At 35.5% G+C, this 16,502-nt stretch overlaps 3 protein-coding genes across 5 annotated transcripts; 1 reads left to right on the plus strand and 2 right to left on the minus strand.

Annotated features, from left to right (window-relative positions):
• Positions 1 to 1,463: 1,463 nt before the first annotated feature.
• On the plus strand, positions 1,464 to 4,450 carry LOC111796229 (transcription elongation factor B polypeptide 3). Of its 3 annotated transcripts, none has more exons than XM_023678987.1 (8): positions 1,464 to 1,642; positions 2,152 to 2,342; positions 2,425 to 2,562; positions 2,685 to 2,763; positions 3,267 to 3,335; positions 3,464 to 3,539; positions 4,008 to 4,064; positions 4,159 to 4,450. In XM_023678987.1, exons 2-8 carry the CDS (start codon positions 2,175 to 2,177, stop codon positions 4,247 to 4,249), a joined length of 678 nt encoding a protein of 225 aa, XP_023534755.1. In that variant the 5' UTR covers positions 1,464 to 1,642; positions 2,152 to 2,174; the 3' UTR covers positions 4,250 to 4,450. The 3 variants fall into 3 exon arrangements, with proteins under 3 accessions (XP_023534755.1, XP_023534757.1, XP_023534756.1); XM_023678989.1 differs by having other exon boundaries at positions 3,467 to 3,539; XM_023678988.1 differs by having other exon boundaries at positions 1,471 to 1,647.
• Positions 4,451 to 5,012: 562 nt separating this feature from the next.
• Positions 5,013 to 9,356, minus strand: LOC111795857 (citrate synthase, glyoxysomal-like). The gene is made up of 13 exons (XM_023678465.1): positions 8,873 to 9,356; positions 8,551 to 8,731; positions 8,389 to 8,474; positions 8,175 to 8,279; positions 7,038 to 7,100; positions 6,797 to 6,906; positions 6,515 to 6,634; positions 6,368 to 6,443; positions 6,183 to 6,256; positions 5,981 to 6,101; positions 5,799 to 5,896; positions 5,601 to 5,724; positions 5,013 to 5,440 (listed from the first exon to the last, which is right to left on the minus strand). Exons 1-13 carry the CDS (start codon positions 9,134 to 9,136, stop codon positions 5,309 to 5,311), a joined length of 1,554 nt encoding a protein of 517 aa, XP_023534233.1. The 5' UTR covers positions 9,137 to 9,356; the 3' UTR covers positions 5,013 to 5,308.
• Positions 9,357 to 10,280: 924 nt separating this feature from the next.
• Positions 10,281 to 14,682, minus strand: LOC111794669 (ubiquinone biosynthesis O-methyltransferase, mitochondrial). The gene is made up of 9 exons (XM_023676769.1): positions 14,327 to 14,682; positions 13,357 to 13,446; positions 12,670 to 12,748; positions 11,942 to 12,019; positions 11,797 to 11,845; positions 11,295 to 11,344; positions 10,937 to 11,086; positions 10,769 to 10,849; positions 10,281 to 10,654 (listed from the first exon to the last, which is right to left on the minus strand). The coding sequence occupies exons 1-9, from the start codon at positions 14,626 to 14,628 to the stop codon at positions 10,538 to 10,540; spliced, it is 996 nt and encodes a 331-aa protein (XP_023532537.1). The 5' UTR covers positions 14,629 to 14,682; the 3' UTR covers positions 10,281 to 10,537.
• Positions 14,683 to 16,502: the final 1,820 nt, after the last annotated feature.

The following is a 16,502-nucleotide window of genomic DNA, read 5'->3' on the forward strand; positions in this document are numbered from 1 at the left end:
TACTAGTTTTTTTTTTTCATTTTTACTAAAAAAAAAAATTAGAAGCTATTTAATTATTTCACTCAAATTAACACAACTTAAATATTATATAATTAAACCAATTAGTAGCTAAACATAAATCAATTGATAAAGATGAATTGATGACAGTACATTAAGGTGAGCCGTTGACTTTTCTCATTGAATGTAATTTCAAAAAAAAAAGAAAAAAAAAATACTAATTAATCAGACAACATAGACTTTGTATAAGTCAAATATCAATGTCTTTTTATTTTATAATATTTTCAGATAAAGAAAAAAAATTATATGAATTAATTTAATTTTATCAATATATATATATAGCCCAGTTATTCTTAAGATCAGTTCATGAAGTTCAAATTTGTGTTTGACAATTATTCATAAATAATAAAAATAGTGATATTTATTAATTAAATATTTAATTAAATCTCAAATATTATTAAGTAATTTATTAACATATTTGATTGTAGAAATTATGTTCAATAATCAGTTTTTGTTAAATTAAAAATATATTTTATTCACAAATATTTAAATTTCTAATAAATTTTTTAAATTTTAGTTTCTGGAATTTCCACGAATTGAATCACATCATGCAAAAACGATTTTTAAAAAAATAAATAAGTAAATAAATCCACCAAAGTCGTAATCGCTGACTTTATTTGATTGAGAAACTTAATTTAAAAAAAAAAAAAAAAAAAAATGATATGGTAATTTTCTTTTTTATTATTTCTTCTAAAAAAAATATCATGAAAAATCAATTTTGACGTTTAAAATTCTAGATTGTTTTATCTAAAATTCAAACTTTAAAGAGATATATTTTATCTCAGTTAAATTATACTCTTTTTTTACAGTGGGTTAATGTGAGATTATTTTAAAATAAAAAAAAATGGAATATTTAACTTTTAGTTTAAAAAAACTTGATATTTTGTTATATTAACCCCTTAATTGAATAATTTTTTTTTTGGTTGGATAATATTGGACTGGAAATTCGAATTATTTTTAATTATTATTATTTTTTTGTTTGTTAGGTGATAATTAATTTTGTGGGTATTATTCCTTTAGGTATGTGGATAATTTTGAACCGTATTTAATTATTGAGAAATAATTTTGGTTATTTATTTTAATGATTCAGTTTAAATAATGATTTTTTTTTATTATATATGAAATTTATGTTTAAATTTTATAAATATAGACTAAATTTGTCATTTTTTAAAAGTATAGGGACTAAAATGAAAATTTTGAAAGTGAGTAACCAAAACGCGTCTAAAATTAAAATGGAATTTAAATTTGAAAAAAAAAAATCTCTAAAGTGATTTTATTTTGACCAAATCTGTGAATGTTTTAAATAAAACTAAAAAATCGGTATTTATCGGAAAATAAAATAAATAAAGGGTAAAATGATTAATTAAAGAACAGAATTAAAAAATATGATCGTTTATTTATATATTTTATTTCGAAGGATTCTTTATCACTGCGCAAAATAGCAACTTGGGGAAGAATATCGCAACATAGAAAAGGGAAATTACCAGATGATCAAGATGACGATTGCTGGCCAATTCGTTCGTATCTAGTTCAACGATCGTGCTTCTGTTTCAACGATTCTCGTCTCCGTCTTCTCAGACTGTCGGTAAGGTCCTTGAGATCTCAATTTCTTGATCTATCTATGTTCGTATTGTATTGAAATTGAAATTGAATCAATTTCTTCTTTTTGTTTTCTCTTTTCTTTTAATTTCTGCTTTCTTTTTAGGACGATCGAATAGGATTTCTCTGATCATCATTTTCTTTTTATTGAATACGATCTGTTTTTTCTTGCGTTGTAATACCTACCGGATGAATTTAGGATTGGTATAAGGGAATTATTTTGTGCTATTATATTCTGACATGTTGCTTAAAGCTAAGAGATGTATAATGAATATTCAGGTGCTTCTTTTTGAAGTGTATGGAATTTAGTAATTCAGGGCCAGTTTTTGGTGAAAGAAGTGCTGATATATGAGACGCTTGATTTTTCATGTAGAGCAGTTGGTTACCTTGAGCTATATTTACCAACTTGTTTATCGAATCAGTATTTTGTTTATTTTTCAAAGGATTTGCTGTTGTGTAAATTGAGCGGTTTGTTTTCTTCTTTCTTGTTCTTAGCTTGGCAACCTGAGAAAGAAGAGATGTATCCAGTAAGAAAAGTTCCATCGTTGGTTGATCTTTGCGTTTACAAAGCTATAGATAATCTGAGGTTTCTTGGGGATGTTGGCGAAACTGATTTACATCTTCTAGAGCGGATTTTGCCACATTGCACTGTTGATCAGTTGATGCATGTGGAGAAAAGTTCAGAAGTAAGATTGGATGAATTTGCTTCTTATTTAACTATCTGGTTTCTTTGGTATATATGCTAAATTGAGCATGAATTTATTTTAGGGAAGAGATCTGACTCCAGTTACAGATAAATTGTGGAAAAAATTCTATGAAAGACAATTTGGTAGAGAAAGTACCAATATTGTATCTGAGAGGATGCAGAAGAAAAAAGTGGCATTTAGATGGATTCAATTGTATGAGGTAACATTCCTTGTACTTCTTCTCTCCCGCTATTTACTTTGAGATTTGAGTAGTGAATGATGGTTGACATGATAATGATCTATCTGAGGAATTACCATTAAAATGAAGCTATCTACTTTCAGGCGAAAATGAAGGACATAGAAAAGAATGAGAGCGAAGCTGCAGATCGAATAAAGCAAAGCTACCTAAAGGAAAATGCTCGTATGTTCTATTCTATTATATTTTCACTCTCTATAGGATTTCCTCACAATTTTAAATTTAGACTAACAAATAGCTAGATCATGTGATGTATCACGCATTATCTGGTCATTGATGCCCACTCCCATCAATTGTCTGATATTAGAGGTATGCTATAGGTTCATTATGAATAGATGTTCTTGATTTTTTACCTATATTTTAGGAATCAATAATTTTATTGTTATATCAAGTAAATATTTGTTACGGACTGCAATAGCGAAGAGAAACTACTATATAACAATAGCCTTTGGAGGGATATCTCTCTGCCAAGTCCCGCACTAGACACTTCACTAAAATGATTCACACCTTCTAAGATCCTTAACACTCCTATTTATTACCAAGACACCTCCGAACTAATTACCATTGTGTCCTTGCTAATCCCCCATGTATAACCCATAGCATACCGTACTAGTGTACAATATTTTCTTAACATATGATATTTTGAATATTGTCTTGAACATTTTTAGGGAAACAAAGTCGTCAGATACAGATTTGCAGTAAGGTTCCCCCTGCAAGCAATAAGAGAAGTTTTGGAGGTAAAATCTATCGCTCCTTACATTTGGCTTGGCTTCTGGGTAATGGAGATTTTAAATCTGGCAAGGCTGCGGCTGGCACCATGAAAAGGGAAATTATTAACATGTTATTTTTCTCGTGATTTTCTTAGCAGCTGGATATGGCCCCAACGTGACAAATACTAAGAACAAGCTGCTGAAGAAGTCAAAAATAGAAGTGCTTCAGAGGTAAGACTATTGAATTTGTTCTCTGAAAAAAAAAAAAGAAAGAAAAGAAGGCTATTGAATTGATATCTCAGAGTGGCCAGTCTGAGAATATTGTGAATTTGGTGCCTCAAAGAAAATTAAACATTAAATTTGATCCTTCTCCGCTTAGAATCTGATCGGCTGATCAAAGACATTAATGAAATGGCTTTTTCTATCTATTTGAAAGCTTCTTTACTAAAATAATTCTTGAGCGGCTGCTTTTTGCATGCTTCAGAACAGAAGTAAATGGATGTTGTTCTAACTAGCCGATTTGTAGTTTAATCATGGAAGCACGTATTTGTAGATACTTTGTCACGAGCTCAACCTGACAAAATTTCTAGAAACACTAGTTCTCATTTATATACTGTACCTACCCCTCCATGCAAGCCCCTTTTCCATCTATGTTCAGTGAAAGTTCTCCAATACTGATACTTTCCCTTCTTTGGACAGTCAAGAGATGAAAAATATAAAAGCCTGGCGAAGAAATGCAGTGCAGAAGACTTGTGAGTAAGTTGCATTTCTTAGCGCTATAACTCAATGATTTTGAAACCACCTATTCACTAACTCAATGCTGACGTTCACGTTCCCCTCTAATCTGCAGTATTCCTTCCACAAAGAAGCCAATGTTTTCTGGAAGGGATTCCGCTTCAACTTCTAAAAGCACTACCACTCATATGGCCAGAAAGTGGTAGCACCTTCATTAGCTTTGCTTTGTTTTTTTTTTACCAATTGCAAGGATCTGTTCTTTCACTCAGCTCCAAGGCTGTCTTATCTTTAATTTAGTTATTTCACATCTCCGGACACTTCTGAAAAGTCATGCCCTGTGTATAACTTTACATTTCATAGTTGTTTTCCATTTTAATGCAATATTGTTTATTTTACACATTTTTTCTCCTTATGAACTTCGTGATGTGGTATGTTATTTTAATGACGTGATGATCTTCCAATCAAGAAGAGAATGATAGCTAATCTTGTTTTGATAAATACGCATTGATTCTTTTAGAATATTATGAACCTTACTTTTGAAGTTCATTCACTTAAAAACGTTGAGATTCCTCGTTTGAAGAATATCCGAGGATGCTTAAGAGGTCTCTGGAATTGATGCATCCTTCTACCGAATTTTGGGGCTTCATCTGAATTTTTGTTTACTCAACCTTTCAATCATGTTGTTTCAATAATTGAGTGCACGTTTATGGTTCCCATTGATTGTGGCCTCCAGAGTTGGACGACAGGCAGTCAATTTTAAGCCAAGATAAGTCAGTCTTCAGAGCTCTATAAGAGGCTGTGACCTTTAAGATCATACAATATAATGGCACATTTTCTTTTTGGCTCATGTTGGAAAGGTGTCCTGCCAAAGCCAGCTTTTTGAATGTGGTTTAGACCTCGACAATGTTCAGAGTTAGCACCATATAGTTGACATGACCATGAGAGAGTGAAAACAGAGAAGAATGTTAAGGGTATGAGAAGAGAGGTTTGGATATGAGCTTTTAGAACCCATTTTTTCATCTTACAATGAGGAAGAATATAATAAGGGTACAACACAAGTTCTTCCAAACTGCTGGAAGTGGAAGTTACAACAATTGCACCATCCCAGTAAAACAAGAAACTTAATTCTTTGTGAAATATCTGTCTTCTATATCTCTAACATTCTACTATCCAACATTGTTCATCAGATTCAGGCAGTGCTTGGACCAACCAACAAGTTTTGTTTTCCTTGCGAATCTTGCATCGTTTTATTCTCTCCAAATAGCCTAGATCCCTGATCCAGACAGTCGGCGCTTGGACGCGTTCGAAACCGAAACCTGAGCGAGCCTGTCTGCTTTGGCTGGTAGGAGACGTTCTTTGGGTGGAATATAATGACGCAGCCATTCCCCGGTGTAGACCTGAGTTTCATGAATGCACCAAGAATAAGGTTAACAGAACTAATTGTGATTGTATGCATTATGCGAAGGAAATCAGACCGATCTTTAGTTTACGAAGTCGACTTTTAGCCAACTTAGGACAGATGTCTCGATTCCCGGGATCGGTAAGAAGGGAGCTAACCTGCTGGGGTCTAATTATCTTAGTGTCAGGATCATCCAGGGATTCTCGCCAATGTGCTAAGTATCCAGCCATTCGAGGGATTGCAAACAGCACTGTGAAAAACTCAGGTGGAAATCCCATAGCCCTGTGATCAAACACATCATCAGTTATCGACTCTCACATCTCTTCATTAGAAAACTAAGATATCCACCTTCCTACCTATATATTAATCCAGAGTAAAAGTCAACATTTGGATATAACTTCCTCTTCACAAAATACTCATCTGAAAGAGCAGTCTTCTCCAGAGCAACAGCCACCTATATGGCATGAGGAACGTTGTTAGAGGAATTGTAAACCGATTGCATTTTCACATGGAAACATAACAGTTCCAAGACAAATACCTCGATGAGAGGGTCCCGACCGACAATGGAAAATACTTCTTCCGCAAGTTTTCTTATGACCTTAGCTCTAGGATCATAGTTCTTGTACACCCTATGCCCAAAGCCTGACATCTTCCTTTTCCTGGAGAACTAAGTAATGTGAGCAATATAACCACTTTACCAGTCCTTTCACACTTCATTAAGAGATCAAAGTGGCAATTACCTGTTTTTAACACCCTCGATGAATCCTGGAATGTTCTCAACAGTTCCAATCTCACTCAACATTTTAAGCACAGCCTACAATCAGGTAAAAAAGGAAACAACTTTAAGCACACCCTACAAGGATCAGGAAAACTAAAGAAGAAATAAACCAAAAGTAATCCAGAATGTCATAAAAATTCTCTCTACCTCATTGGCCCCACCATGAAGAGGGCCATACAGTGCTCCGACAGCTCCAGAAAGAGCAGTGAACACATCAACACCACTGAAAAGCCAAAAAGAGCAAGAATCAGACTATGCACTAATTAAATGTTATTGGTGGTAGAAGCTGTCTACCTTGATGCTAGATGACGAGCAGCAGATGTAGAGCAGTTCATTTCATGTTCTGCATGAAGGATGAATAGAATGTCTATGACTCGAGCTAGCCGAGGGTTCGGTTTATAAGACGTATTACCCCTGAATAGATAATTCAATTCCCAAATTCAGTTCATATATTCTCTTGGAATATGATGGTAAGAACAATGCTATAAACCTAACGCAAGTGTTAGCATATTTCAAATAGAAAATAAAATCTGTCTTCGTATATTATTGAAAGCAAAAGATATGTAGGCAACTTACAAAGAATCAAGCATGTACAGAAAATTCTCCGAATAAGAAAGGTTGCTGGAAGGAAGAACTGGAGGTCTTCCAGCCAGTCTAAGATAAGCTGCTGCTGCAATGGTGGGAGCCTATAAATTCAGAGAAAATACCACTCAATACAAAATTAAATTGGCAAGCAAACCAAAAAAAAATTAACACGATCATAACCGAAACGCTAATAAAATTATCTTAGCTGATAAAATGGTCATAGAAAGCATACCTTCCCTATAACTCGTGCTATTTGTTTGTCTCTCACTTGCTTAGACTTGTAAAGATCTTGTCCCTACAACAAAACAATGATGCACAACTAAATACAAAAGTCCTTCCACATTAATCACAAGCCTACAAAGATAGATACACATAGTAACAATGACATCGTGGCTCGTGGCTTATTCAGAGAATGAATTAAATGTCTATTTAACTCTGTGGTAGAGTAGTGCCATGGTAAGGTGCAAGTCATCGGTTGAAATCTGATAAGAGGCTTTGGCTTTTTTCATAAAACTCCTGGCGTAATGTTCATATTTGATTGAAGGGAGAATAGACGACATATTGTAATGTTATAAAAGGCCAACCTTAGGTTATAAATGGGACTTTTGACTGACGAATATGTGAATTTTCTGTCAATGAAGGTTTTTCCCCTTTTTGGAATGGATTTCCCATCCACTCATGGCCATTTTAATCTGCTGCATCAAAAGATAGTGAAGGTAGTATGAACTTTGACCATAGTATGCCCTAACAATCTTTTCTAGAAAAGCCACAGGGAACATATGGTTTCCCATTCATTCCTTGTTGGAACCCAAGCCCACCGCTAGCAGATATTGTTCTCTTTGGACATTCTCTTCAAAGTTTTAAAACGTATCTATTAGGGGGAGGTTTCCACACATGTCCTCTTTGGACATTCCTTTCAAGGTTTTAAAACGTGTTTATTAGGGGGAGATTTACATACACTTAAAAGGAATGTTTCGTTCTCCTCTCCAACCAATGTAGAATCTCACAATCCACCCCCTTGGGGCCCAGCATCCTCGCTGGCACACCGCCCGATGTCTGGCTCTGATATCATTTGTAACAGCTCAAGCCCACCACTAGTAGATATTGTCCTCTTTGGGCATTCCCTTCAAGGGCTTCCCCTCAAGGTTTTAAAACGCGTCTATTAGGGAGAGGTTTCCACACCCTTATAAGGGATGCTTCGTTCCCTCTCCAACCAATGTGGGATCTCACACCAACTTCTAGAAGGGAAAGGAGAGAGCCAATAAACTTCCCTTTTTTCCATATAAATAACAAGTTATGAAAATTTCAGGCTCCACCCTCTAACATAAATATGCAATAAACAACTGAGAACCAGGAAAAACGAACTCACTCTAAGGGCAGGGTTGGCATCTGGATGAAAGATAGATAGCGCGCTCATTGCACTAACAAGAACACCCATGGGATGTGCATCATGAGGCATTGATTGAATGATATCCTATTGAGATAGACAGAGATTCAACTCTATCAATAAGAAGTCATTCAGACATTGAAATTTATATAAAGAAATATGGGCAGGAAAAGTCGATACGACGACCGGATCGTACCAAAAGTCCCTGTGGTACGGCCGAATGCTGAGAAATAGTAAATTCCCAGTCTTCCAACTGACTCTGAGAAGGCAAATTCCCATACACTGAAACAAACCAAACATTATATCAATGATTTCAGACCAACAAAATTGATATTATGATAGCTCCTCTAGGACTTACTCAAGAGGTATGCAACTTCCACAAAGGTACTACTCTCGGCCAGTTCCTCGATCGGGTAGCCTCTGTACCTAAGAATTCCCTCGTCGCCATCGATATAACTGATCGATGACCGAACCGGAGCAGTGTTGAGATAGCCGGGATCATACAGCTTAAGCCCCTTGTCATTTGGTCCTGTAGTTATCTGCAAGCATTACGAGCAAGTTCATTAGACTAAAACTGGTGCCTACAATTATTAACACCACAAAGATTTCAAGATTGATAAGAACACAACAAGAACGTCATCGAACACATCCAAATGAATAAACCGATTCAATTGATGTACCTTCTTCAAGTCATTGGCCTTTATTGTGCCATCTTCAGATATCTGGATCTGGTACCTCTTCCCAGTCCTCTCATCAACGACCGTCAAAGAACCCTTCAACATTTCAGGCGGCGGAACCGTAGTCCGAGTTGACACGCAATGAGCCACGAGGGACGAAGCCATCTCCGGCGGTTCAAAGGTGGCAGCAGCGCTCAGGTGCGCTGCCAGAATAGCCAAGCGACTACGAGCAACGATCGCCGACGACGATTCCATGTCGGAGGACATCTGTTTCCGTTCCCGATCGACGGAATTGGGAATCTAAACGAGTGAGGATCACAGCTGAACAAGAAGGCAAGTAATCCAACGAGCCTTCAAAAGTTCGTACGTAGCTTCTCTGATAGCTTACTTCCCCTTTCTGTAAAATCCTTTTGGTCTCTTTCGCTAACAAACTTCGTCTTCCTCCTTTGACTCGCATTTTAAAGATGTCAGAAGGTTCTTTGCAACTAGTCGGATAACTGTAAGCCCATGCCACGTGTACTTTTTCGGTCGGTTTTTTAGAATTATTTATATTTCCAGAAAAAATATGAAGTCATTTATGTATAAAATGGATAGAATAAGAAATAATGAAGCTTGGGATAAAATACAAAGAATTTTTGGTTGGGATACAAGCAACTCAAACACGTAACTTTTGGATAATAACTTGGATCAAAATATAATCTCAATGTTGTCACATAATTGAGGAATATTAGTAATATCAATATCGACGATCATTTCTAACAAATTTTCAAAATTATTCCCTAAGGCATAGATATTTTATCATTATTATTTCCGTCTATTTTCATTTTTAATTATATTCTTATTTTCATTTTTAATTATATTCTTATTGTCGTATGATTAGAGATGTTCACGGGGTGAGGACTCCTTCCCCATCCCGTGGGTAATTAATTATTTATTTATTACTTTAAAAAAAAAATAGTTATCTTACAGTTTTCATTTCTCGGTATAATCTAATTTTAATATTTCAATATGGTCTTTAATAATTAAAAATATCTCCCACATATTATTTAGCTTAAATATTATAATTGAAGTCACAAAATTAATTAATTTTTTTTAATAGAGTAAAAAAAGATGTTGAAAATATATTAATATTAAGAGGAGATAGGGAATGAAATTAACCAATCTTTGTAATGTACTGTCCGAAGCCCGAGGAGCTATCTTCTGGTATCTTCTGGAAAGAGTTCCCTGTCTTGGGAGGCTCAAAAAGGTCGATGATAATGTAAAACATCTATTATGAATTCTGAACGACAAAGAAAATAATAGGACCGTATATACATATATATATAATATATATATATAGACATATATATATAATATATATATATATACATATATATCAAGACAATGCATAGACAGGGAATCATGGAAAATATTCACAACCAAATGCAATTCACAACAATTTTTTCTTCCCTTTTGTGCTCAAAATGAGGAGTCTGCCAAGATCATAAACCTCAAACAAATTTGGTTTATGTTATACGAGATTGAAAGGTCTAATTGGAACAAAGAAAAAGAAGCTTTATGGAATGTTTAGAGGGAAGCTGATTGAGAGTAACCATTCAGTTTTCAGGGCAAAATTAATTTAGCGACAGAAATAATACCTATTGCGTGAGAACTAAGATTACACCTTCGTCAGTCTGTCTTCTGGCTGACTTTTGTACCAAATGCGATGTAATTTACACTGGTATCATCTGAAAGGGACCATTGGCCGGTTAAGGGATTATACACAAATCCGGCTATCTCTTCCACCTAAGGGAAAAAACAATCATACATGAATTGGGTGTTTGAACATAGAAAACAGTGCATGTTGGAGAAAGAATTAGTAAGAACATAAACATATGAATATTTAAGCATTAGTCTTACTGAAATAGAGGCCCGTTGTAATATCAGAACCAATTCTTCAGGGGTAAGTAAGCTTGACCATTGATGCGTACCTCTAGGAAGCTGTAAGTATAAGAAAATATAATAAAAGTAGCTGTGTCGTCTCAAGAGAAATTAGATTAGAAAAAAAGAAAGTTGATAATAGTATACCCAACGAAGAATGTATTCTGCTGCAACAATGGCAGTTGCGAATGACCTCATAGAACGATTAATAGTAGAAACAACTGTAGCTCCATTTGGCACTGTCAATGCTGCCAAGGACTGGCAAAATCCTGCAGGATCTGCCACATGCTCAATTACCTATTGAAAGGTTTTGCTTAGAAGAGCTTGGATATGTATCTAACAGTTAATTGCAGTCTAAGGGTATGATCAGGCTAACAAATAAAAGGAGTGGCCCGAAAGGGGTACAGCCTACGTTATGGTTGCATTTGAAACCAGGTTTATGAAGAAATTTTGATAAATAATGTCTAGTCAATTTTCCACATGTTGAGTGAGAGTGCGAGCAAACCTCCGAAGCGATGACAGCATCAAACTCTTTTTGCTGCTCTACCAGCTTTTCTGTGACAAAGTAGTATTGTAGAATATTCAATATTCAATGATAAACAAGCAATAGGATTTCTCAATGAAAAATTAAAGTGATTTAAGTGAAACAAATAATTTGAGCATACAAGGATAAACAATAAAGGTGGAAGATACGTGTATCCGTAAGAAGAGCATGATACACTCTTTTTCCGTCATAAGAATAGTGTAACACAACTCTCTCTTACTTAGAAGAAGGTGTAATGCCTTTGGAAGAGAACAAGTAGGTTGGAGGTAGTCAACCAAAAGATAGGAATCTGGTATATTTTATAGCACTCTCAAAGGGAGTTGAAGGTAATTTGGCTAGATTTTTCAATTATACAACATGGCAAAATCATCTGAAGTTCAAACACATAATAGATATAAAAATAACAGAGGTTTGATACTGCAGGAAAGAGGTCATGATGAGAAAATCAAGTTTCTGCACGTACCAGCTGTGGTACAACAATATTCAATTGTTGATGTCACAGGATCCAGGTCCTGCACATACAAGTATGTCCAGAAACCACCAAGTTAAATTCTACATAGATCTTGCCAAATAAACAATTTGTTTGACTTCAAGAATAATAACCATACCGCATGCACACGGGCAATCTTGATATTTTTATCCACAGCGTCAATTCCTGTCACAGTTGCTCCCATTCGAGCTAAAGGCTAAAATAACAGAAAAAGAAAGATATTGAACATGGGATCAAGAACATCTTCCAAAAGTTAACACATACCAAGAAAAATAATTTAACCTAAGAGAGCAGGATGGCACTAAAGAGTATGGTTTTAAGCCTACAAATTAGTGAACAGCTCAGTTTTTTAACTCTAATTTGGACTGATCTTATTTCTTTTGACAATATGGGACAGGACAGCTCAGCTACCAGCCACAGGACTGGAGCTTCAGAAAAGTTTGTATTGAGGGAGAATATTATTTTACAGCACACATGGGTGGTCTTTGCTCTCCTCTAACCTCAATTGAATGTCATACTTCAATTTTGTCTTTATATTTGACCAAAAGAGGAGGAGGAGGAGGAGGAGGAGGGGNATGCTGACAGAGAAATTGTGTGGCTTTTGTACTAATAAGTTGACAACTTGTAAATCTATTATTAATAATTATCGACTCATTTCCAAAGAATAGATTTAAGAATTATTGCTTTAGTTAACAGATATAAATTGGGGAAATGAATTTGGAAAACCCCAAACTCCGGGAACTAGACAAATGGTATCTATGAAGAAAAAAAAACATCCATGTTGTACTGGACAATAAAATTCCCTTTGTAATAAGAATACAGCAAGACCAAAAGAAAACTAGAGACCTCAGAGAGAATTCCACCACCACAACCAACGTCAATAATTTTCAGTCCTTCAAAAGGCCTAATAGAACAAGGGTCCCTCCTGCAACAAATTTAACCAATCAGAGATTCAGAATTCCTGGAACAGTATGAGGTGAAGAAAAATCAAATTCACAAGTATTTGCACTGAATTGTAAACTTTATATTTCAGGAACCAAAAACATGCTAGATATTAAAAGCATATCATGTCTGATACCATTCTATACATATAATTTTACTAGAATTCTAGGGAGAATCTCAGTTTCATATTTTCAGCACAACTGAGAGAACCAGAACCATCAATAAGCAATCAGGTTTTGAATACTACTAACTAATATAAAACAGATATAGAATGAATTTGCATGGACCCAATTTTTATGCAGTTGACCTTGGTCTAGGAAGAATACATTGCTATCCATGCATTGTGTTGTTCTTAATTAAAATTATCATTTATCCTGCTATAGAATGGTGGTGGTGGTTTGTCCTAAAAATAACTAAAAAGGTTCCAAATCTACATGGTTTGGGTAAAAACCCAAAAGAGCTAATTTAAAGTCAGTAGCCAGCCATCATGATAGTTACTGAACCAACATTCATCAAATGTGCTTGGAAGATCCAGAATAAAAGTGGGGGGCGGGGGGTTTAGTTGCAGTTGAAAATAAACCAGAGAAGTACCTGAAATGCCGGCAAAGAGTGGATCTGATGAACGAGACTCTTGCAGGATTCAGCGCATGTAATGGCTTAAATGGCCCTTCAGAGTCCCACCTAAAAATCACAGCTTCAGTCTTCACAAAGTGACCGAGTGCTTTAATGCTTATTATGGCATGAACTAAGTTCTAGAATGAAATATATTCAAAGAGAATTGAGCAAGAACAAAAATGATAGCAAGACAAGGATGATATTAGGGACATAGAGAATTCGAAAGTTACCCAGCACATTAGATACTTTTTTGATGAAGAAACGACTGAGATACTTTACATATAGCACTATACAAACAAAATGACGGTTGAATACTCTTTCTTACTTCTCCAAACCAAAGACAGAGAGAAACACTATCTATCAAAAGAATGTGCGACCAAGATATGATCCAAAAAGCATATGCAATCGAGATCATATCAAATTAAATGATGATCTCGAACAACCATCAAAACTCCGTTCTCAGACACTTGCATGAATACATTCGCAGAGCAAAAGCTTAACGTGAATTGGTCAACTTTTGAATAAGTATCAATAAAGGTTATACATGCCATTAATATAGAACCTTCAAGTATTTCGATTCGTTATGCAGTGATAAAAAATATTGTGAAAGTTTCATTGCACAGATACGTGTGTGTGTGTGTGTGTGTGTGTGTGTGTGTGTGTGTGTGTGTGTGTGTAAGTGTAAGTGTAAAAGAATCTAACCAAGTAACAAAGGATTGATTTCCAGGAAAATGGAGAGCAGCCTCAAAAATCTCCAACCGTCGAAATATCATACACCGTACATTCGCAATAAGAATTGAACCCCAGTGAGACACTAAATACTTTCAAATTTCCAAATCATCAAACCCTAATTTCCTCCGAAACCATCCCAACTAAACAACGAAAATAATTCAACAAAAAGAAACCATCTAAACAATGCATATTTTTTAGAGAATTCGACGATTACCAGGTGTCGGCAATGGCGGAGAATTTGGCAAGCTCGAATTGATTCACAGACGAGGTAGCAGAAGCATTTCTTACTATGCCCTCAGGTCGATTCGTGCTTTGGAGCTCTGCATTTTGAGGCGGTGCAGATGAAGAAGCGGCGGGAGATAGCGGCGGAGACGACGCATCAGAGAAGTGCCTGAAATGGTACAGAGTTTGCAGAGATCGATTTGCATGCAGATAATAATAATGGCAATCTCCGATGCCATGGAAAACGGTGGAGCTTAAAGCTCGGAGCTGGTTGATGCGGAATTTGGAAGCCATGAGTGAGAGAAACTGGAATGGTGAATTTTGGACTCGGTCGAGTATGATTTGAAATTCCACAATTTTAAAAATTAAAATTTCAATTAGATAAATGTTTCCAAACTATAGAGTAAAAATTTGTTATTACGACGGTTATTCCTTAATTTGGTTAATTTTTGAAAGTGAATATTAAGGCGTTTTTGATAGTGCACGACGTATTAGGTACGAGAGCATTGTGCAGCATACTATGATCAACTATTCACTGAAATATTTCGTTACAAGGTAGTTTTCATAACCAGACGCAGTTTAATATTCGTGTCAAGTTAGGAGATTCACATTAATTCTAACGTTTTGGTCGAGAGCAACTCGATAACTCAATTCGTAAACTCTATCTACGTCGTTCGTGTCACTAACTCAATCAATCCAAATTTTGAGTTGGTCTAAAAGATTTCTCGAACTCAACTCGTATACACCTCTAAGACATGTATTTTAACTCTCGGGACATATCTTGGAAATAACAAACACTTTAACTGGTTTCCCACGTGGGTTTTCTGTGTTGTTCATTCATAAACCTTCCTATTCCTCTAGCTCTCATCAATGAATGGGCTAATAATGGATAGGCTGAGTGATGCAAGGCAAAACTGCATTTACTTTTGCTTTTTCCCTTTTCTAGGGGTTTCAGTGTGGGGATGCATAGGATCATGAATGGCCCTTTTTAAACCTTATTTTGAGGGCTTTGTTTGTTTCGGGCTTCGAGAAAATAACAAAACATTCGTTCTAAAAGTATGGAAAGCTTAAACGCGTTTTAAAATTGTGAGCCTGAAAGTGGCACGTAACGGGTAAAAGCATACGATATCTACTAATAATGGCCTTTGACTGTTACAAATGGTATTAGAGCCAAATACCGAACAGGGTGCCAGTGAGAACGCTAGCCTCCAAAAGTGTAGGTTGTGAGATCTCATCTTAGTTGGAGAGGAGAACAAAACATTTTTACAAGAGTGTGGAAACATCTCCCTAATTGAGGCTGACAACTATATATAACGGGTCAAATCGAATAATAATGAGCTTGTTTTGTTACACTTGTCAAGGTCATTTGTTCCTTCATAGCCCATACAAACATAATTCAATTCAATGGATGGATTTTGTAGTGAAATGAGGTAAAAAGTAAAAGAAAATTCTGGTGAAAAGAGGGTAAAAGTTTCAGAAAGTAAAAACTACAGAGGAGAGTAGTGGAATATGTGTGGTACTATATATATATATATATTTTAACAGTGTATGGTAAAATGTTAAAAGTAAAACTTGTTTTGAGTTTGGTAGGTGCTTTCCAGCTCTCTTACAATGTTCAAGTGTCCTTTTTTGGACTCAGTTTCCTTTCTGAACGTCTTGTTTCATCAACTGCTACTGTTTCTGTCCAACCAAGCCCCACTTGCTTTTTTTTTTTGTAATTTTTTGTATTCCCTTTTCATGTAATTTTAAAAGGTTATATTATGATCCTAGTCTCAGTTTAAACCTCCGAGTTTGAGGGAAGAGGGTAAAAAATTAACTGGAGCTACGACGGTGAAGTGAGCTATAATACTATGAACTGAGAATTATGATGGTCGGTGAAGTCAATGAGTGCAATGGGAGCTACGAATTCTTCAATTAGGTGACATTTGTAGGGTTTTCGAGAAAATGTCAGAAGAGTAGCATTTTCTCATCGAAAAGATGCAAAGACGTGATGAACTTCAAATACTATGAAAAGAACATATGGCTTTGAACATCGAGAAAAACGTCCCATTCATGTTAGACTTATAAGTCATACTCTCGAGGCTTACTATAAATACGATGTCGTATAACACTAAATTTGATGCCTTATTTGGGAGAGCTCCAGCCTTTAAGGAATTCAAAGAAATGTC

The sequence above is a fragment of the Cucurbita pepo genome, chromosome LG05 (genome assembly GCF_002806865.2).
Source record: "Cucurbita pepo subsp. pepo cultivar mu-cu-16 chromosome LG05, ASM280686v2, whole genome shotgun sequence".
Taxonomy (NCBI): Eukaryota; Viridiplantae; Streptophyta; class Magnoliopsida; order Cucurbitales; family Cucurbitaceae; genus Cucurbita; species Cucurbita pepo.